The 24,297-nt window shown below is 37.8% G+C and overlaps 1 protein-coding gene across 1 annotated transcript in view; it reads right to left on the minus strand.

Moving 5' to 3' along the window:
• Positions 1–2,030: 2,030 nt before the first annotated feature.
• The window catches only part of ncam2 (neural cell adhesion molecule 2), a 159,071-nt gene continuing 136,804 nt past the window's right edge, over positions 2,031–24,297 (minus strand). The window contains exons 13-18 of the mRNA XM_056755379.1: positions 24,040–24,213; positions 22,702–22,821; positions 22,433–22,554; positions 15,704–15,878; positions 5,861–6,068; positions 2,031–4,110 (exon numbers count right to left, since the gene is read on the minus strand). Of these exons, the coding sequence (XP_056611357.1) occupies positions 3,996–4,110; positions 5,861–6,068; positions 15,704–15,878; positions 22,433–22,554; positions 22,702–22,821; positions 24,040–24,213 (914 nt within the window). The 3' untranslated portion in view covers positions 2,031–3,995. The remainder of the gene's footprint in view (positions 4,111–5,860; positions 6,069–15,703; positions 15,879–22,432; positions 22,555–22,701; positions 22,822–24,039; positions 24,214–24,297) is intronic.

A 24,297-nucleotide genomic window follows, 5' to 3' on the forward strand; every position in this document is an offset into this window, starting at 1 on the left:
GTAAAGTATCACTTTATTGGGCTAATCAGATCCGGCAAGGCCGTAATTAAAGCTAAAAAAATCATTTTAGACATCAGAAGCACACAGGGCTATGTCCAAACTGTTATGAAGAACTCTACCGAGGCATGTCTGAGACTGAAACACATTAATAATAGAGGCAATAACAACAGCATCAGCTAAAATGAAACGCAGTCCAAATAAACACGATAATCTCGCTATAATGCCCCTGCTGCCAGAAATGAGTTGACAGTTGTCTTGAAATTAACAGAAACAATTTGAGGGGATGTCAAACTTTAATGCTGCAGGATTAGTGTAGGGCCACAGAAAAGCATTCCAAATGATGCCATTGTGAGTCCATCAACTCCTGTCTAAAAGGATATCAGTGGAAATGACACGGCCTAACTATTTAAATCAAATGACTCATTTCCATGTTTGCATTAAAAAAGTTTAAGCGGAAAAGCATTGCAATCTTAAGGGATTCTGTTTTTAATGATAAAAATATAAATGATAAATAATAATTAAAAATACACCATATTGTTGTTGTCCTTCCGAAACCTCAGAAGTCCAAATACAAGTAATTTTGTATTCAAGTTTTCAAGTAATGGAAAACACACTGTACTTTTTAAATCATTAAATAAGTTGACAAGTACTTTTTTTATTGCTTAGATAATTGCAAAAATCAAGTGAAATACATAAGGGTAACTAATATTAATGATATATTACCAAAAAAATATGAAATATGGAGAGACAAGGTTTCAGATGGCCAACAGCGATTTTGTTTTTGTCCCTACAATACCACAAACCATGCTGCTTTTCAGTTTTCATTCTTTACATCGAGTCAAGAGGTCAGTGCGTGACATTTACATTCTCCATTTGTCAAAGGTTTTTCGCTGCGCAAAGTCAAACTTGAGCTTTGGTACGCAGTGAAAATCCCGAAGCATGGCATCTAATGTGAACACAATTTAAGACTCACGTATAACTTCCCCTTTAAACCAGTTTTCAGTTTCATTACAATAGTGAAAGGAGATGGTTTGAGTCCATGAAGCTGCCCATAAACTTCCTCATCCGGCTTGCTTCCGGCCCATTCCAAGAATCCTGGCAGAGGTCATATACAGTTCTCGGCTGTGCGATACCAATGACCCGCTAGGTCCCAGGATGTGGTATTTAACTAACCTCTGAATTGACAAGCACATCACACTAAAGCATAGAGAGGAAAAAGTAACTAACTTTCCCAAATTAACCATAAAGTGTCACATATGCCCTTGCACAGGGCTGGCTGCATATCAAAGGTGCCTTGGGCTGAACTTCATTATATCCACTCATTAATCAAACCAGACCCATTTAGGAAAAGCCTGAGAGGGTTGTGTGAACCATTAAGATGGAACGTGTATTCTGCACCCTGAAAACTGTTCTCAGTTGGGCTGCTATTATCCACTACGCTCTCCCTTCACCTTGATTACAGACCATTTGTGTTCAGCGGATACACTAAACCAAGGACACTAATGCCTGGGTGACTCTTTGGTCCTTCCCAGTACTAACACTTTGAGGTGCGGCACAGATTTCTTTCAATCACTGTGAGATATGCCTTCTTGTGCTCTCTGTTTTAGACATCGACTGCTGGACAAAGACAGGAATCCACTGGACAAACTACATCTCTCTTAGAACACATTGAGTTTTGTTGCTAAGCAATCTGCATTACATGACATGTAAAATATAGGACACACAAATATTGTCTTAAATATGCATTTTAATTAGATATGACTATTTTTACTTAAATAATTTATGGAATGTAATAAGTTTTGCTTCTAATTTACATATCCCTCACTTCATCCACCATCTCCTAAGGATACATGAAATTCTGGCAGAGAATTTGGCCCGGCGAAGGTTTCTTTAATTAGGCTGCCTACCTTTTGAGACAGCCGTCAAATCATAAATATGCCTGAGCTGCTTAAAAATCCCTTGACTTTCATGACTTGGTATTGAAACACAGCCAATGACTCGAAACTTGAAAAGCGTCTGCTTTGCTTTAAAAAAAGCCCAAATGCCTTAGACTTTTATATTGGGACACTTTTATTTACAGAAGAAAAATTACACTGGATTACAAGATTTCCACATTCTTACATACAGCTGGGTTTATGGAGCGCTCCCTTTAGACTGTTGAAAAGAAATGGGCAACATTCCACAATGTTCTATTGCGCCGAGTGTGGACAGCCGGATGTGTACGAAACACGATGATGAAATAATGCAAACATTGCTGAGCCGATTGGAAAAAATTGCTTGTCCAAAGTGACAATGTTATGTTGCACAGTAAGCTAAAAACATGGTATTCATTCTCAAACTTTGACAGGTAAAATTAGAGTGTATCTTTAGCCGTAACACATCTTTATTGCATTACTGCCAAACAAACAGTACGGATCTCTGATCTACTGCATAACACAATCCGTCTAAACAGGCTGTATTTGACGCATTTGAGTCTATGTAAAGTTAGGCATGGCTCCATCCAAATTGTTGCACAATATATTTGGATTGATGATAAAGTATACCTCTTTTCTTATGCAGATGTGCAGTATGAATATATTTCTTGCCAAACTACAACAGTTTAGCATTGTCCTTTGACCTTTGATTCATTGACAACAACCACAAAGACAATTTACACAGTTGCCTCAAACATGTTGAATTTAACCGTCTATTTTCTTGGTACCTGGAGCACAGCTATTTGCTTTTGTTTTTTCCAGCTTATGAATTTGTCAGCTCCTCAGCTCCCATGTCCTCATGGGATAGCGAAATGTTCATCAGAATATTAGCGGATGCACCGCAACAACCCTTTGTACTCATTTCATGTACTACTCTTCCTCATGACTTCCCTTAGCTCTCAATGCATCAGCGGTCATATAACGTACATCTCTGAAAAAATTTGCCTGTTTTGTTGTGGATAAACATAATTTGTATTCAGTCATGTGCGACACGAAGACGGAACTTTGAACGATTCATTATTTTTTCCATCTTGTTAAATGTTCCAAAGAAATTATAACGAGTATATTTACACTGTTGCACTTCAATAGGTATTTTCATATTTCCATAATCCTTTGTATCAATACTTGGCAACCTCAACTTTCCCTACACGTCACTGTTTATCGTTCTATACGCCATGCTCGCACACACAGCCATAACAAAACACACGTTCAGATGCACGCAATCACACAAGCTTTCATAAATAAACACGCACTTTAAACAACAAAAGAGCCTTTCTCATGATATCTTGACAGATGGCACATGATGGTCCTTTGATTTTAATTAAAGTATCGAAAACATGAACGTTTTTTAAGCCACATAAACACCTGAAATCTGTGAGATGTTATCATTCTGTTGAAGGCCAAAGATTGTGTCTCGATACTTGACTCCCCCAACCCACCCACTGACCTTATTCAGTTTGGGGTCATGTGTCTCTGATTTTATCTCAGCTACTGAGCAGTCAGTCATTTCTGATCTGTCACATTTGGGTGAGAGGGGCCTTGGTAAAAGGCTAGAAATGAAACACATTACACTTACCCACAACGACAACACAGAGACCGCAAAAAAAGTTGTGTGGTATGATGCATTCTCTTTGCATGAAAAGCTATGTATATGCGCAACCACGCCACGGCTGAACTCCAAAGAAAGTGAATAAGAGACCGAGAGATAAAGACAGCGTAGACTCAACCTCTTCAAGTAACAAAGAATCAAACAGTAAAGCAACCGCAAAGCCTCGAAATAAACAGAAACAAGCGAGAACAAGCACAAATAAACAGGAGCTTGTCTGGTGGGCGACAATCTCCCCAAAAAATGTTTCACAAAGCAGTTATCGTGTGGCCTCTTCTGATTCTCCGACAAAGAGTCTCTAACAAAGGATCTTACAATTGGTTGGCGTGTTCTTGCTTGTATTCTTGTTAGTTTGCTTGCTATTGGTCTCAGGGTGGCACATTTTGTATGTTCTTAAAGTGTGCGACAGGGCTCCATTATGCTTTACTGTCCCCCTGTGTCATGTGAAGGCTGTTGTCGCCGTGAATCTTGATCTCGATCGTGTCCGCCTTCAAGTTCTCCTTGCCGTTTTCCTCTTTCAGAGGCAATTTCCTGCGGGGAGGTAAACAAAGATGACGGCGTGCATGGCTGTTAGTTTGACAGAATGCACATTTCAGTCAAAAGCACATTCGGCATAAACAACAGGTAGGGTGTTGTGTGGGTCCCTTGAGTTAAACCAGGCACTTAATGTCACACTGGGTTTATAAATTTGAGCTACATTTGTGTGACCCATAAGGCCCTGCGAACGTTCGAGCGCATCTCACTGTGGATTATCTTAAAGCCCTCAGAATGGCCCTTCATCACAGAACATGGCGCTGGAACTGCCTCTCTTCACAGGGATCATCATCACTCTAATAAGGTTATTACAGTCTCGACTCGGGCCATTGGGAAGACATGGGGAGCATATCGGAAACCAGCTATGCCTTATTGTGTGGTACAGTGGTACATCAAAAGCGCCGAACAAAGCAATGCTGCTTGGACAATCTTAGCTTTGGATATCTTTGAACTTTATGCCCAATAAACCTAGCAGGATTTATCTTATTGTGGCTTGGAAGGACTCACACTGGAAGTGTAGAATTAGAGATCAGTCAGGCGAGGCAAAGTATAAACTTGGAGCCTGAACTATGTCAGAAACGCTGACAAAAAAACTAGATTGCGTGAGACTAATGGGTCACCAGGGTTCAGTGCTATCAGATTACTTACAGTTACATAAAGCGATCTGATATCATAGGTACTAATTTGACAAACATGCCTCTAGAATAAATAATATTCTACTGTTGCCCTGTCACGCCCACATCTTTTTATTAGCTTGTTTGTTTCAGGCCGACTTGGAGAGTTTTGCAGCGCTTTAAAGTTGCAGTATGAGTAATCACTTGTGTTGTTTTCAATCATTTAAATCAATGTTTTTCAAGTATTTTTAGAATAGGCCTATCTAACATGTCAAATCAGAATATCTAATTTCTATAGTCAACACTCCCTCTAATGTTTTCTGATGCATGCATATGGGCTGCGACAAACATACACATAATAGCTTATTTTGATTAATGTAAATATTTCTTTGAAAATCATAAAGCTTTAAGACGCAACTCAATCAGAGTCTATTGCAGCTTTGTGGAAAAAACTATTATAAAATATAAGAAAAAGGTTAACATTTTAAGTGCACTGTTCATATAAAAAATTTGTAGTCCAATTCATAAGCAAAGCCACATCTTTAGCTTGTGTTTATGAGATTTCTGAGATGTTTTTGGGGCAGTTTCCCGGACAAGGATTATCTTAAATGAGGACTAGCCTTAGTTAAATTGGGATATTTAAGTCATTTAAAAAACATATTTTACAAACAACTTTAAAATCCTGCATCTTAAGACAAAACAAATGCACTCATGTATTTTAAGTTATGTCAGTGCAAGTTGTTTTCAATCAAGACACCTCTAAACATTTAAGTAAGTCTATGACAAGGCTTAAGCTCTGTCTGGGAAACCGCCCCATAGTGTTTGGAATGTGATTTAGAAAACGTGCATGTGCAAGTTTTAACCACATTAGAAAACATTTAGGGAACAATTTAAATTATTAAATGATTTATTAAATTATATTTTAAATAATACATATTAAAATGATATGAAACATTTACAAATTAATATAAATGCTTATATTTGTAAATCATTTAAATGTTTAAAATAAAACAATCTTTTTCTTCTAATTTTAAAAGAATATTACTGCACATAAATTGTGTTCCACATTTTGAGAGCAACTGATGATAGAAACACAGATAACAAATGTGACCTGACACCGGATGGATACTCACAGGTATGCAGCCTTGCCCTCCTCCAGCTCTTTGCTCTTGCCGCTTGTGGCCGTCTTTTTACTGCAGAGTTTGCGAGTGATGCACATGAGCAGGCCGCACTGGCGCAAGAAGAAGCAGCTGACGTCCACGAGCACAAGCAGCAGCAGCAGGCCAGCTAACCCGAGCCCAACCACTGCACCCAGGCCCAGGCCGCTGAACAGCGAATCTGCTGAGACACGATGCACACATAACCATCACTTAAGGGCCCTGGCAACACATGGCACATAGTTTCTGAAGCCCTTTATTGGAGATATACACACAACAAATTGCACTTTTGTGCATACACAATAGATTGCATGGATTACGTTCAATTGCCACACTACATTTAAACTGGGTTAATGTTTTTAAGCCCTGAAAAAATGCCAGTTTTAACATCTGCTTCTTTGCAGGGCTGATGCTGAAGTTGAATGGTTTACTTTGCTTCATTTAATACTTATTTGCTTTGTTGTGCACTCTCAGACACTTTTGCTTAGTGTCTGAGGGGAACTATTGACCTCAAAAATGTTGTCGAATGACAGAACATGCATTACCAGGAGTGATGAAAGAATTATTTTTATACCGTCGTAATTTTTCTTTAGATTTAAGAAAGCCAGTGCAGATTTATGTTGCGTCATTTTCACATATGAACAAACAGGTCGCAAGTGCAATGCATGCAGTGCTCCAATGTTTTTAACCTCATAAATATGCAAATAAGAACCTTAACCCAGGGTTTACAAAAACAAGTACAGCGCAAAATGTCAAAACCTGTCTACCCAGGATTAATTACTAACCCAGGATAAGATATAAGGGGAGTGGTACAATGACCCTGAAAAACAATTTCAAGTGTGAAAATCTCAAAAGGATCAAAATTAACCATAGAGCGGATATAATGCTGATCTATTTGTTTTCTTTGCGTTTTCAGATTATAACATAATAAAAACATTATACAACATCACCTTTAAATAAACCAATAAGCACAAAAACAACCTCCTCAGGCTCTAATTAATGAAAAAAATCTCTTCTGCACGCGCAAATGTTCTGTTCTTTGAAACAGCAGCCTTGAGTTAGAAGCTTCGAGTGCTTCAATGCAATGTTTTGTCATTGCCGAAAGCCTCCGGTTGTCAGAACATTTGAAATGATGATCAGAAGTGCGAAAGCATTTAAAGAAAAGTCAATTCAAGCGTTCACGAGAGATGACTCGCGGACGACGTGCGCTAAATAGAACTAGCTCATGCGGTTTAAGTTTGCATTAAGAACTTCAAGGTGATGCAACTTCGGTGACCTTATTTAAACTGGAATGGCAGAGGCTTTGCATGGGGATATGAGGCTGTCTGGGAAGACATTCAGAAAGAAACATCCATTTTAAAGGAACATTATGGGCAATGGCGTCGCCCAAAACACATCAATCACAGACGCTGTTGAAAGTAGCACCGCTATTTGAAAACCATCCCAGAAGTCTCTGGTTTGATCTGGATGTAGTGACAAGGTATGTAAGTGGAAAAAGCCCATCTTGCATATGTAAGACAGGCAATACTAAACACACCAGACTGAGCGACATTAAAATCCTTGAAACGATTTGGCAGTCAGTTTATACATGAGGGATATTCAATGACCTCAGATGTATAGATCCCAGTTATGGTTTCATATTTTGATGCATGGGCCAACACATCTATTTTTCGCCATTCCTTCTCCATGAACTTCTTGAGAAATGGCTCTTCACTCCTATAGCTGCTTTGTTGTTGATTTATAACATCATTAGAAGCTCAATTTAGCATCTCGTTAATATCACTTATCCTGAAGTTCCACAAATGGGCGTGATCCATCCGCATCCGAGTTCAACGCACTCAATTAATTAGGTCTGAACGGTGATTGAGACTCAGCAATGAGGAGCAATAACTCAAGCTCGATTGATTCTGTCCGGACTGTAGACTCATTCTGAGGGGAGGTCTGTGGGTGGTTCCTAGCAGATGACTGACAGGGTAATGAAGCTTATAATCACGTGCGAGGCTTTAATGGCTGTGTCACGCTGATACATGACTGAGCGAAGTTTCAACAGATATCATCGCCCAGTTTGAAAATACTTTTGCATAGGGAAAAAGTTAAACGGCGAGACGTAAATACGGAAATTGTGTTGTCATTGTCATTTCTAACCTGTATGGCTTTCTTTATTCTGCAGAACACAAAAGAAGATATTTTGAAGAATCTTGGTAACCAAAAACTGTTGGTCCCCATTCACTTCTATTTCTATACACAAAACCATTGCAAATCAATGGGCACCAACGGTTTCCGATGTTCTTTAAAATGTCTTGTGTTGTGTTCTGCAGAAGAAAGAAAGTCATCCATGTTTGAAATAACAAAAGGTTGAGTAAAGGAGGACAGAAGTTTAGATTTTTGGTGAACTATCCCTTTAAACAGACCCTTTTTATGGCACACATGCCACTTCAGATTCTGTGTCCGTTCCGCTTGTGAAGATTATAGGCTTCAGATTATAATTAAATCCCATGAAACTGATACCCTTAAAGCATGCATAACCCTGCGATCCGTTTTGCCAAACAAATTTGCTATTCAATAAAATATCATAAAGGTTTCAGCTTTATCCAAGTTGTAGTCATTTTTATGTACGAAAGCATTTTATAAGAAGCTAATGGTTAGAAAAAGTGACCATGAACCTCAAATATCACTTTTATAGCTTTCCGTGTGGTATTTAGTGGATATATTAAGCTGACCATTGACAGTTCGGTCCTCAATACTGATCAAGCCATAAAACCCAAAGAACCTATCATAAAATAAGATCGGTGCGAAAAACTTCTTCCCGGAGGCTTGAGGTAATTTAAAGCTTTGGTTGTTATAAAAAAGTGCTGAGTTTTAAGACTCATCCCCACCCAATGCTGCCCCATCAACCCTTACACTATCTACACAGAGGTCACATACGAAGCGTGACTCCATAATGACGCTTTAAAGACTGTGACGCTCATTAAGACGCTATCCTTGAGGGGCAGAAGTAACCCTCTGGCCGTTAGACGGTTAATAGAGCGATGGTCATTATCAGTGGCAAAGATGTCTTTGCACCGCATGAGGTTGGACCGATGGGTCAGAACAAATTAAATGGGTGTCAAGTGGCACCAATTAGACGTCACTTTTCTATACTTCTAGCAGAATTACCCTATGATGCGACTGTGCTTCCGGCCAAATGAACAGTTGTGTATCTTTTCACTCTTATTTGTGAGACACTCGAGAACCAAAATAAATGTAATGTTGTTGACATTCAACCTCAAAGCATAAGTTATGATTTAAGAGCTGCTCTCGAGACGCAGCAGACGTGTGAACATTATGGCTTTGGAGAACTGGGAATGTAGTGCATGAGTCATACAGTACAGACGACTTTTAAGGTGCGTTTGTAGTGCTATAAAGCTCAGCAGCACATGGTCACTTTGTACAGATAAAATACAAGTATGGAACATGTGGAATAATAAATAATGACAACATTTTTATATTCACGTCAACCAAAAAGAAAAACAAGGTGTTTATACGAACACCATCTCTGCAATGCTGCTGGTCTTTAACCGCAAAATCTTCTGTGATTTATGACGTTTGGATTTACAATGAATGGTCGCACTTGGGCTAGATGGCCGGATCTGAAGAAAAAAAGCGTATTTATGAGCAGTGTGATCAGCTGTTATGGACAGCAGTAAAACAACAGGTCCATTTTCATTTACCGGAATCTTTTCCAGCTGGAACAATCAACAAGGAGCCACAGAAATCTTATAAGAGGTGGTTGCCACATTAGGAAATTAAACTCTTAATGGACTGGGCTTTAGACCCTTTCTTTTAACGAGAACAATATTGAAGTTTTTGACATGCTCATAAATGAAATGCAATGTTCTATTAAGGTGTAATGAAAGATCGGAAGAGGCAAGTACAGGTGATTAAGATTAATAGTCTCAGTCTACGAGACTCTAATAAATTCTCAAATTGACATATTAGATGATAGAGCCTTCATAACCATGAAGCCAAGATTTGAGATCTTAACGTCTTAATTTGGTGTGCTGTTAGGGTATTAAAACTTCTCGTTATTTTTATAATTAAAATTATGAAAATGTACCACTTATAAAAGGTGCATCAAAATGTATCATTCCAAAATATTACGAGATTATAGAATATGTTGTGATTCTGGGCAGTTGACTTCAAGTTTCTTTTTAGCTAGCGAAACTCATTATACCAAAGTGTTGTTGGGTCATTTTAAGGAAAGCACAACTGCTTTTACCCTTTAAAATTCCCAGAAAAGAGAACATGACAGTCAGATATTTTGTTCTTCATATTTTAACTTCCGATTAGTCTGAAAACAGCTATTACATGGCTCGATGATGCTTGATTTTTCTCATGTGGCAAGTAGCCGTGTAATAAGATGGATAATGTCCCACAGCAGGCTGTTATCGCGAAATAACAACATTCATGTTTATACTTCCTGAATTATTAAATTGCTTTATATTGCCTAATTATTACATTGCTTTACTTGTCAATAATTCAATCTGGCCAGTTTCGCTTACACTGTTGCATAATGATACAGCACAGTAAAGGTCAGTCCAATTCTTAACAATGATCTGTAAATTATGGTGGCATATTGCTGCCACGTATCTTACATTTCTTCCACTCAATTATGTCATTTAAACAAGATAATATGTTTACGATTGTTTAAACGAGAATTTGTGTAATTTAAACAAAGTAATTTTCTTGTAATAAAGGGATAATATGACGTCTAATAATAATTACACGTTAACCTTTTTTTAACCTGTTTTTAAAATTGTATTTAACACATTGTCCCTCGCATGGAGGATTAAATTAAATTTTGATCTAATCTGTGCACTAAAGATTCAATTTTGTGCATAATTAATATAACTTTCTAGTTAAATATGTATTATACAAAATATCACGATTAATAAAACTTAACACAGCACTGTACATCAGCATCAGACACTTTTATTCAGATACTAAAGTAAATGACATTAATAACCAAAGACTTCAACACAATGTAAAGGATTCAAAGCAGATATTTATTGAAGGAGATGAATAAATATTATCTTTAAGCTTATTATTCTTGTTTTACCACAAATTTTTAGCAGGATGTCCATTTTTTTATTTTTACAACTATCAAAAGCTTCTTAGTCATGCTCGCAAACATAAGGTAATAAAGATGTTGTTTAATATGATATAGTATCTTGGTAAAACTGGAAAAATATGCAGTTTACACAAGAAAATTATTTAGTTTTAATGGCATATTATCTGGTTAAATGAGATATTATCTTGTTTTAACGATATAGTTGAGTGGAAAAAGTACAAATGTCTGGTCTTTTTTTAACACTCTTGTCCTACATTATTTAACTTATTGATACAAAAAATAATAAAAAAGAGGCCGTCAACTCACAGCAAAGTAGTTTATTCTGACAAAGACCGCCACATTGATGTAGAAATGAACTCATTTACAGTGACCCACTTTGGGTCTAATTAGATTATAAAACATTATCCTGGACATCACAGACGGGGTCAGAAATATGTTAATGTAGTATCAGAATTTTACAATCTGCTATGTAGATCTCATTTTTGGACCTCAAAATGATAACACTTAACAATGAGGTTTATTTCATTGACAGTACGTACATGCTGTGGGTATCATGAACTAACAATAAACAATCTTTATTTTTTGCAGCATTTATTTATCTTGTTTTATTTATAAATATACTATAGCGCATTGTTAATTCCTATTTGTTCAAAATACATGTGATATGTTAAAAAAAAATACACAAAGCTAGTGAATCTTATTCTAACCACACTGTGTTAACTAAACAATAAATAAGCCTCACTCAATTTACTACACCCTTCTGGGTCATGAGCAGAAGTCCATTCGCATTTTTTTACACACAACTTATGTGACTTCACATCTGTACAAAGACATGTAATGAATAGCTGTTAGTTTAATAGACTCTTCATATATATTTCACCTTCTCAACGGCGACATTAAACAATTACTCTTCGTCACAAATGGCTGACAATTCAAGTTACTCAATTTCGTATCTCATCAACAATGAAAAAAAAACTATTAAGTCAAAATTTCCCCGCCAGAGGTGGTGCTGAATAAAAATTAAGTTGCATTATATTTTGAATCAGCGGGAGAGAGAAAAGCCTGTTTTATTTTTTTCCTGTGATGGGTAACAGGAGGTACAGCAGGCCCGTCTGATTTATGATACCGCTGTTTAAAAGTCATATCAATTTGAAATCCTACTTGACTCCATTTAATGAGTGCTGTGTTGTATAGCTCTGTGTGTGCGCATCAGCAACATCATTAAATGCATTCTCTCAAGCGATACAACTGCTGACATTTCCCATTGTGATAATAAACCAAAACAAAAGAGCCCGCAGAAACAAGCGGCAGTGGGATGAACACAGAAGACGGAATAGCCCTCACGCCAGTGGCTTACTGTGACTTTGTAAACACCAGCAAATGATAAACATACCACTAAGAGTCTGAATGCTATTGTAACAAGAAACACAAATTAGCCACTTTTAAAAAAATGTGCATGACCATTTGACAAAAAAAGCAGACTTGTTTTGGCAAGGACACATAAGATCAGTATAGAAGTACAGGAGTTCGGTCAAAGTCATATGGGTTTCGGGAACACCACCGGAGTCTGGCAAGAGGCAATGAACTGGCGTGGCTAAGAGTCAGCGATTGGCCCCCACTGCATGAAACCCACCGGGCCGGGGACAGACACAAACTCAGTCGTTTAGCTGATTCCAGGCATGATGAAGATGGAGGAATGTCAACAGACACATAAGCACAGCAAGAGTGACAGTGCAGCTCCAAAGACGGTCATTGTATGGATGGGCTGTGCAGGGAGATGTCCACGTCCAGCTGATGGGGGCTCACAACACTGATCTGCAATGGGATGGAGGGGGGGAGTGGGAAGGAAGAGGGAAAGACATACAGTAGGTGTGTGGAGCCAGCACACGGTATAGGATTAATTCTTAAATGAATTATAAATAAATTATTTATACTGATTTGGAACAACTTGAGGGTGAGTAAAAGACATTCATTTTTTGGTGAACTGTTCCTTTAAAAATATTTTTTAAACTTCAAATAAAAATATTTATTCTTATATCTATTCTGCCTTGGTTGCTGATGGGTCCACACAACTGAAATAGGTTTTGCTCAGCATAAGCCAAATAAATGAAAGGGAACATTGGGAGAAAAATAAGACAAGTGATACACAAGTTTATACACAATAACACAACAGTGGATGAACAGAAACGATGAGTGCAGGGGTGACAATGAGATAAAACACATTATTGTGGCGCAAGTCATGAAATAAACAGAAGTGAATTAGAGAATAATGTCATCGGATGAAAGAATGACACAATTAAATGAACCAAGCAAACATTTCCAGTATCCATGTAAAGTAGGTTTGTTGTGATAGAAAAGATTGGGGGCATTTATAGGCGCGGAGAAAAGGAAGTTTAGTGGCAGTTCGTTGCAAAACAAAAAGCCCAGCGATTTCAATGTGGCCGAGGATGCATTGCATTATTCATTAGTTGGGATTTGGTGAGCAGGATTGTTTAGAGTGAAACAATGAAGACGAAGCACAATAGAATTATAAATAAGAGCGTGGGCCGGTGGGAGAGAAGGAGTGCGGGTAGAGAGTGAGAGAGAGAGGATAAGAAGGAGGTGGGAGAGAATATACAAATGTCATCCGATTAACAGTGTAAATCCAAGCTCCTGTCATGTTAGACATACACATTCAGTTGCACACCTATGCATGTACTGACACTTCTAATAATATTTCACATATACTTAGACCCGTTTGGACAAAATTCAAATATCATCCTTCAATATTATGGCCATTTTTGGCCCTTTTCGGAACATAAGCTGACAGGTAGAATCAGGCTTTCTGGAATGTAGCAAAAAGCATGAAGCAAAAATCATATGTAGAGGCTTGTCATGAACATAGTCTGTCTGTTTTAAAATCATGAGCTCTAGTGAGCTTTAGACAGTATTGCATGATTCCTTTGCAGTGAAGACAATCCCACAATGCGCTCAAATCCATTAAAATACAAGTGGAAAAAAATGACAATTATAAATATATTTCTTCCCACAACTAAAACTGATTCATTCATGAATATTGGTTCTCTAATGACATATAGCTGTAATGACCCAATTTAAATCCTATATTTTTATACACATCTTTTGAAAACTATATTTATTTTGTGTGAAACACACTAATGATATAACATCCTAAACCACATGTCAGGTTTTTTCAGCATTTCAGCATGCACCAAACTGCGGCCTAAATCAATTCCCCCATCAGGTAGAAAAGACATTTGAGGAAACGTCCCGTGGCTGTTAGTTTAAATAGACGCTAAGAGGAACAGACAAACTTTCTTGTCTGTTTACCGTTGCGATAGATTAAATGGCTGTAATTTGAGTGTTATTTTAAGCCAATAACAAATGCAAGTTCTAACTCGTTTTTGGCTTGAAAATGAAACCTGTCTCCGTCCTGGGATGCCATCCACAAACAGAGGTAATAAGAGTAGACAAGCAATCGACCGACCTCTTAAAAATGCGTTCCCGCTTGCTCTCCATAGCATCAGAAAAGAGTGCTTCTGTATTACTGATGGGAAACGTGAACCACTCATGTGGATCTGTGCTGCCTGTTTCTTATGGTTTGTTGATACCCTCCATCACTTTTCTCAGTAATGTTCTTGAACGTGAGTGTCCAGCAAACTATCCTTGATATAGCTAATGTCATGTCCATCTCAAGTGTCTCTAATGCTCCCCTTGGGACGCAGAAACTCATTTGTTATTTCTTTAAAAAACATTTAACATATCTAAAAGCATCAAGGAAACCACAGTTATGTGTTTGGTAGTCTCAGCTTGTTGTGGGGACATTACCACGCCTCTAAACATGGCACTGCATAAAACGAAACCTGATTGGTTGCTTTACCTTTTAGTCATATGGCCTCATGGGGGGGCCTTGGCCACAAAAAGCGGCGATATGTTCCAGACCCTCAGTGTGAAAGTATGACTACGCGAGACTATGTCTGTAGTACAACTCAGAGTCCTTAATGGTTCAAGGAATAATTTAAAATTCTTGTAATATTTCACTGCCAACAAAATCAATCTGATATAAGTTGAATTCATGTCTTAAAGGGATAGTGCCCCCAAAAATGAAAATTCAACAGGTGGTACAACAGCGGTACCCATTCACATCTATTGTATGGACACAAAACCAATGCAAGCCAATGGGTACAGCCGTTGTTCAGATACCAACATTCTTTCAACATATCATCTTTTGTGTTCTGCAGAAAAAAAAGACATGCAGGTTTAAAATGACAAAAGGGTGAGAAAATGATAACAAAATTTTCAGTTATGGGAGAACTTTCCCTTTAAAGTATGCAAAAAAGTAATAAAACAAAAGACTCCCAGGCAAGCGTTCGATGAATTCGAACTTAAAATTAAAAAACGAAATATATTTATAATTTAGTAGTCAAATTGATTATAAACATTTGAAAGGATTACAGCGTGTTATGCATGTTTGATCGTGAATCCGAGACATGTGAGCAGGGTACACGAGCAGGAGTACGTGAGCTCCACCGAGTACAGGAGCCTGGCATGTGTGCTGAAGTATGTAATTATGACAGGAGAGATATAATTTCTGCTATAGATACTGTGAGTGGTTGATGAAGTGCTGTAGGTAATAAGACTTAATTTGTCGCATGATACTGAGCTAACCGAAAACGACCCATACTTTGCATGTGTTGTGGAAGTGCGTGTACCTGTAATATCAGGTTTCTGAGGCATGGAGAATTTCACGAAGGTGGGTTCAGACAATCCTTTGACGTTGCGAGCCGTGATCTCGACTTCATACTGAGTGTTCCACTGGAGCGGCTGAAGCAGAAAGAAATCGTTTGCGCCTGGAACCAGTTTCGTCATCCATTGCTCTTCCTTATCCTGTAGAAAACCATAGGTGTTGTTAAGCTTTCATGTGCAAATGTACACAAGAAAACACACACACACTAGGATATAAACTGACTATGCTTTAGGGCACATGACTCATATTAAAAAGTAATTCTCATTAAACTTTGATGACAGTATGAATAGTTTAAATGATTGCATTTGAGTATTTGTGGGCTTGATTCATAAGTGGTGAATGTAACTGAAAATTCCTTTATCATTTATCACCTAAATTTCATTCCATTTCATGCCCATATTTCCATTTGCTGATGAAGAACACAAAGGAATACAATTGTTAACCAAACAACATTGGCCCCCATTGACTACCATTGTAAAATATTTCTCAAAATATCTTTTTTTGTGTTGCATAGAAGAAGTCAAAAAGTCATACAGGTTTGGAATCACAAGAGGGTGAATAAATGATGATAGAATTTTCATTTGTTTTGGTGAAGTGTTCCTTTATATGCTCTCTGCACCTCATCAAGCGATTTCTTTTAATCACATCTGCAGATGTTCAACTCCTAGTCATATTTTATACTTCTCTCTTATTGTCTGCTCATATTTATATCAGGATGAATCTATGTTAAACCCAGCGATAAAGCCACTGCATGCCTTTTCGCGCCCAAATCCTTCAAAACTGTGACAGGAAGAAATTGAATAATATCATTTTTTATAAAAGTGGCCTGAGAGGCCATCTGCTCCTTCAGAGATACTCACAAGAAAGAGATTATTTTTGCTGATTCCAAAACTTTTTCTTAGCACCCATATAGCGGAAAAATACTCCGCAATAAAATAAAATAAAATCCAATGAGTTTGTGTGTAACAAAGTGTGTGTGTCTGTGCAGTCTGTTCCACCGGCTGGAGTTTTCAGACTAAGCCCACACAGGCTGCCTTCAAAAGCCCATTGCTTTTATATTTTGACATTTTTAAAAACGCCTCGGCTCTTTAAAGGCTAAATAGTTGAATGTGCTTTTCATATGTTGACAGTCCCTAGGCGTCCTGTGACTGTCTCCGCAGGCTGTGACATATCCATTCCCCTGTTCTCACCTTCCCGCGCAAAGGGTATCAGAGAGAACGTAAATGAGACGGGGAGAGATAAAAGAGAAAAGAGGGGGCATGTACAAATGAGTGAGGGGGGGAGATGCTGGCGGACCCTATTAGATCTGTGGAGGAAGCCTGGCATCACAAACAGAGTGAGACAGTCAGAAATGAAGTAAATGAGGAAACATTGCAACCCATGAGGGGAAAAACAAACAGGGATTGTGAGAGAAAGCGAAGGACCCAGATGCTCTGTAGGGCTGCGGTGGATGTGTGGACATGCTAGTGTGGTATCACTCAGCAACCTCTCACATCCTGTAAACAAACCGCACAGATCGTGCGAGACTGCGGTGCCGTGGCAACCCGCCCGATGCATTACACGGGGCTTTTTAGACTACGGATACCCTCAAGGGGATTAGTGTTCGCTCCAAGAGATTTATTTGAAGTCTTGTTGACAATTCGTCTAATATTATGCCGCTACCAAATATTTACCCTACACAATTAAAGGGACAGCATGAAGACCCTGATGTACAATGTTTTGGCAGAAGACAGAAGAATGTTTGTATGCAGACCGTGACGTACTGCTGTAATTTCGGTTTATTAAAACACACATAAGATTGAATTAGAACCTCAAACTCTCTGTATTCAAAGCAAACATGTTGCCACTTGAGTCACAAATCAACTGATGCCTTTAAGGGACAGTTTGCTGAAAATTCAGTCATCATTAACTTGCCCTCGTGTTATTTCAAACCTGTATGACTTACACAAAAATAATTTGAAGAATATTTGAAACCGAATAACAACGGTACCCATTTATTTCTATTGTATGGACAAAAAACCAACGCAAGTCAAAGGATACTGCCGATGTTTGGTTACCAACATTCTTCAAAATATCTTATTTTGTGTTCTGCAGAAGAAAGAAAATCAAACAGATTTGAAATGACAAGAGGGTGAGTAAATGTTGACAAAAAATATCATTTTTGAGTAACCTATCACTTCAAGTGAGAAGTGATAGTGAAATAACAAAACAAGCATTAAATTATTCTTTCATAGTGTTTGATTACTTTTATAACGTATATGTCTTGTTATGCCAAGATCTAGAATAAAATGTTCAGTACGAAACTGTAGTTGTGAGTGGGGACCTTCACATTTTGTGGACAATATGCGAGCCTTGAAGTCACAAAGATTGAGATTCATTGCTTTAACATATAATCCTAAACAGCTCCCTTGAAATAAGATAAGATCAATTGATAAAATCATAAATAAATCTGATGCAACTGGACATGCTATTGAAAAGAAAGTAAACAAATGCACTCCTTGGCATGTCATGACAACAGTTTGTGCTTGCCAAAACTTGTTTTGACACCACTATCCCCATACCACATAACAACATGCACGTTTGTTTTGCCTTTAAAGTGTTAAAGGTCATTGAAAGGAAAGGATGCATTGGAACAATTCTGATTCACTAGAGAACCTCTAACAGGCATTTTTCCAACTAAAACCCGAATTTGGACTTCACATTTACAGTGTCTTTATTCACATTTTGCTATGTTGCTGCCTTATCTTAAACTACGTTAAATTATTTATTTACACGAATCTACACTCCATGGACAATAATGTCAAAATAAAAACAGATTTGTGACTTAGAGCTTTGCAAATAATAAAAAAAAAAAAAAAATACATTGCATTACTATTCATACAATTAACTCAGTAGTTGGTTAAAGCACATTTACAGTCTCAAATCCTTTACACATCTGCATTTGGCAATTTTCTGCCATTCTTCTCTTCTGATCCTCTCGAACGTTCTCCGTTTGAATGGAGATCATCAGTAGACAGACATGTTCAGGATTACTCAGAGATGTTCAGTTGTGTTCAAGCACTAGCTGTGCCACTTGTCATGTGGAGAATGAACCTTCTGTCCTGTCCGAGGTTGTAAATGTTCTGGGCTGGGTTTTCATCATCATTATTTCTGTATTTGTGACGTTAAGCTTGTCTGACAAATGCCCCAGTCCCTGTAGCTGACAGACACCCCCACATCATGATGCTGTTTCCACCAAGCTTTACTGTTGAGATGGTATTGTACAGGTGTTGAGCAGTGCCTGGTTTTCTCCAGACATGAAGCATGAATCTGAGATTCATCAGACCAGAGAATCTTTTTTCTGACAATTTGAAAGATTTGTTGAAAGGTACGTTTCTGCATATTTAAGTCTTCATGTGTCTTCACTGAGCAAAGGCTTGAGTCTGGCCACCCACCAATAAAGCCCAGATTGGAGGAGTGATTGTCATCATGCTTCTGTGAACCTTCAATACAGCAGATGTTTTTTTCAGGGACTTCCCCAGATCTGTGTCTTACAATCCTGTCTCAGAGGTCTACTCGCAGTTCTTTTGACCTCATGTCTTGTTTTTTCTTTTGATATGCATTTTCAGCTGTTGCACTTTATATTGTGAGGTATGTGCCGCTCCAAATCATATCAATTCAATTGAATTTGCCACAGGTTATCTCAACTTGAGGTGTAGAAACATCAACAAGCAAAATTAATGCTTCTGAGCTCAATTTCAGGTGTCCCAGAAAAGGGTATGAATACATAATTTACCTATTTAAGATTAATTTTTTTTATAAATCTGCAAAGTTGTCATAAATAAGTGTTTTGTTTTTGTCATTAATCTGCATGGAGTGTAGATTAATGTTCTTTTTTTATTTAAAGTGGATTAAAATAAGGCAGCAACATACAAAATGTGAATAAAATGAATATTTTTGAAAGGCACTGTAAATGAAAGGTGAAATACAGAAAAGAAATTCCTCACAAGCATTGAACTTTCTAAAGGCAGGTCAGTTAACTGCACACACAAACCTCCTTCTCCCATCCACACCACCATCAGTTCCACAGCGTTCATCTCAACACAACGGATCAGTAACAGCATCTCACGTAAGCATCAGTTAACCATATTTTTATGTTCAGCGCAGCTGGTGCTGGTGCATACACAAGGGAGACGTTTCTTCTGTGCTCATTATCGAAACCGTCGCCCACTCTTCTCCACATGTTTATCGCAATAACACCCCTCTACATTTTTGCTCAATATCAGATTGCACACTTATAAACAACAAAACCACAGGATACTGTATAATACTGTTTTTCTCCAGCTAGTTAATGAATAAGGACAATTTTGTTGCAAAGTGCTGATTTGCTGGAAATTGACCCTTCAAAAACCCCCGCCCTCCTTCGACAAGTTTTTGGTTTTAGCCATGCGCTTCCAATATAAATTTGGGCACTCCCTGGGGAAATTGTGAAGAATTTCTGAACAAAATGACACACTGATTTCAGACAGAAAGGTCTGTAATATGCATTTGAGGGATACATTTAGGATTTGAGATAACTGTTATTATACCTATATTTGCGTCCCCACCAGCAGACGTTAACGTTATCGTCGTTGTGTTGATTTTACTCTCGTGATGCAGCAGGCTACAACTGTCACACAAATCGATGTATAGCTAACCTAAATGTGTAATGACAATATTAGAGAGACAGTAACTTCGGGTAGTGTTTTGAGTGTTTTGTCTTTGTGAAACGAAGTTAAACTTTTATATATGAGTTCAGTACAGAAAAGAATAACAGTCCATCTGTGTCGTAATCTCTATTTGTGTTAAATATAACAAACACAGTACAGCTGTTATTTTAAAGGGGTCATATGGCACGAATACGTGTTTTTTTGTGTCTTTGGTGTGTTATAAGTTGCCCATGCATGTATTAGACACGTAAAATTGCAAAAATTAAATATATATATATAGTTGGATGCACCGATCCTACTTTTTCCTTTCCGATCCGATTCCGATACCTGAATTCTGTGTATCGGCCGATACCGATTCTGATCCGATACTAGCATTGTTTTTCATGATCAAAGTAGACTTGCATATTTTAACTTTTATTGCCAGAGGTGGATAGTTAAGAATGTTTACTTTCAAGTACATTTTAAAATATATGTACTTTATCAGAGAGCTTTGGACAAAAAATACTTTCCTACAGTATGAAGCAGAGCATATTTACTCCACTACAGTCCATACATTTTTTTTTTTTTTTTACTTTAAATCCATGAGTACATTAAAATCTACCATTTTCCTTCACTTAAGTATTTTTACTTAAAAGTATGATTTTTTTAAATGTTATTTAGTGCTTTATTTAACTTAAAAATACATACAAAACAAAATGTGGTCTCATTAAGCACAGATACTTACAAAATGTTTAACAAATAAATCTCTGTTTATTGCACAAAGCTATCACAATATAAAAGTCTCCAAACTCGCTCATGCACATCCTGGACACAAAATGATGCGCTTAATACATTCGCTTCTACGTTATTTAAAGTCATGCGCATTGGACGCAGAATGATGCGCTTAATGCACCCGCTTCACTCACGAGCATCCCGGATAGTGATGATCCTGATGTCGCGGGGATCTTTGCTTCCCAAGTTCAAAACAGTTATAACACAAAGAGAAGAGATATGTTATGTGTTTAAATCATAGTACTTTGCATCCATCCTAAAGTAAAAAAAAAGAGGTATAGTGTATGAATGACGCATAACATAGACCGCTTCCAGTGCTTGAATCTAATAACGTTACACTCAGCGAGTACAGTCTCCGGCTAAATGCATTTTAAACAAAACCACAGTCTACTATCTAGTGATTAGGAAGAATATTAAAAACTTTGGAAAGAGTAACGTCCTGACTGTTCCCGGACACACGCATGTTGGATTGAGATTGACAGATGACCGCACCAGCGGAGGTCAGAGTTTTTTAATTATGTTATATTGGTTTCAAAGCTATCAAAATACATGACAACGAATACAGTGCATGACACAGTTTATGGTAATTTCCTGATAGATAGTCCCTTATGAAGCTTTAGAGTAACTTCCACGGGTATCGCAACGGATCGGACTGAAGAGAACCCGTCAGTCCGATACCCGATCCAGCAAAAAACATCCGGATCGGCCCCAATTCCGATCCAGAGTATCGGATCGGTGCATCACAACTTGTGATGTGAAATCCGCCATTTTCCTTCATTTAAAATGATATTTAAAAGCTATAACTTAGTTATCGTTTATCGTTACAGTGTGAACGTTTATTATAGCAGGGTTTGTTTTCGGCCAAAATGGTGGTCAGCCACGGGCACATAATATCAGCGTTACGATTGGTCAGATCGCTTGTCAATCAAACCGTTTAATCTAATTAAAATAAACAAAATAATATTTTCATCATTTTTTTTTTAAAACCTGGGACAATATCTCACTTTAGCCTAACTATAATCAAGCACTAAGATATATAGTTTTGTGCACAACAAGATTTTAAAATCAAAATGAATGTAAAAACACACAATAAGATAATTTACACTCTCTAAGTTAAAATTAAAAGGTGTTTGAAAACATTACCTTTAATTAAATTGATATGAATAACTCTTTTCACGAAACAGAACGTTTGAATGCCTCTTGCAGTAAAGATCAGTCCACTCCATTTAACTTACTGTTTTATATTTGACAATGTACTCCAGAATGGGCATTCCTCCATCGTCCTGCTTGACCAGACCCAGACGATATGCTTTCCCCACCCCTCGCTGGCCCTGAACTGACGGTGGACTGGGCTCTCCTGAATTTAAAAAGAAAACGTCATGAATGATCCACTCATAATTCAACGATTACCATACTTTTGATGGCAAATTATTATGCACAATTGAAACTGCTGAAGATCTTTTTAAAGCAACATCACACAAAGGTCAGAGAGCAGGAGACTCACTGATGGGCAGGGTTTGAAAGCTTTCCGTTCGGCTGAACTCCCCTTGACCTTTCCCGTTCACCGCGGCTACCTGCAACTCATATGTCGTGTTGGGCTCAAGGTTTGTGAGCAAAACTATTGCTGCGGGAAAAAGACAGAGACATAGAAAGAGTGAGAATAAAGGCTGAAAAAACACTACAAAAAGGACTTTTTTAAAGGTTTTAATGGAAAAGGCTAATAGTTCATAATGGTATTTTAATGGGAACCATTTTAATGTCTATGATGGTTTCTTTATTTTTTTTGCAGGACACTGCTGTTTAACACGATTTGTAACTGCCTGTTTTATACATCACAAACCAATCACATCACACAGTTGACCGATTGGATCAGGTACTGTAGTCCGAGCTAGTGCAACTAAGTGGAGGCGGGGACTAATTTGCATACACTTATACTTAATGAAGAAAAGGTAGTAGTTATACATTTGCATTTACATTAATGCATTTGGCAGATGTTTTTATCCAAAGCGACTTACATTGCAATATCCTATACATTTATACATAGGTATGTGAGATTTATGGCTATTTACTGTAGGTATGCAGAAATTATTTTATAGGAAAAAGAAAGTTAAATAAATTATATAACAACTTCCTACAGGGGAAAAGAGATAGGGGGTTCTAATAAGCATATAAACATCAATACCGAGCTGGTCTCCTAAATTATGTACAACGTGTCAAATTGTTGCTTTTATCATTCATGCTCTTGGCCACAGAATTTTCAGCATTATGCATACTAACGTGGAGTCCTTCAAAGAGTCTAAATTGCTTATCTGCTTATCTACAGTAATCTGTCCTTAAAGTTTCTGCCAAACCTTCTGGGTGTTGTGGGTAAAAAAAGCACGTTAAAGCACTTTAAATTCAGGTTGTACTAGAGTTGAATGTACCAGAGCTCATCTCACACTTTTACTCTGGTCCTTGAAGGCAGCTGTAAACTTTAGGCAGCTCTACTTGTAGTCGTGTGTTTTATGCCAGCGTATTATGAATGATGGCTCAGGTAACACAGTACAGAAAGAGAAAATATCTTCACCTTGATCTATTTCCAACGGCTAATATTCAAAGTTAATACATTTTAATTTCAATTTACTGCATAAACATACAAATAATACCCCACAAAGATTGGTCTGGAGTATTTTTCAGAAACAAGGCATCCGTATTGAGGCACTGAATCCTTTACTACACAAACTAAAAGCCAACAAAAAAAGAGCTAATCTGTAGGCAGAAACAATTGTATAATCTACAAGTCATTATGCAGTTTTACACAAGAATTGATGAAACGGAGAAGTGAAACAACTTTTGTACTTACTCTGTGTCCCCTGTGACTTCACATCCTTCCAGTCATGTGAGCTGATGTCTTTGTATTTGACGAGGTAGTGACTGATGGGTACGCCCCCGTGGGAGTCCGGCTTTATGAAGGTAACCGTGGCCACGCGCTGGGCCACAGAACTCAAGCGCACAGAGTAAGGGTTCGTGGGAACATCTGCGGTGGAGAAATGATGGGTTAGGGTAAGAGAGGATAACAAATGCCTATTTATAGGTTGAGGCCGTAGACTCTGAAGGCTTC

This window comes from Triplophysa dalaica, chromosome 8 (assembly GCF_015846415.1).
Source record: "Triplophysa dalaica isolate WHDGS20190420 chromosome 8, ASM1584641v1, whole genome shotgun sequence".
NCBI lineage: Eukaryota > Metazoa > Chordata > Actinopteri > Cypriniformes > Nemacheilidae > Triplophysa > Triplophysa dalaica.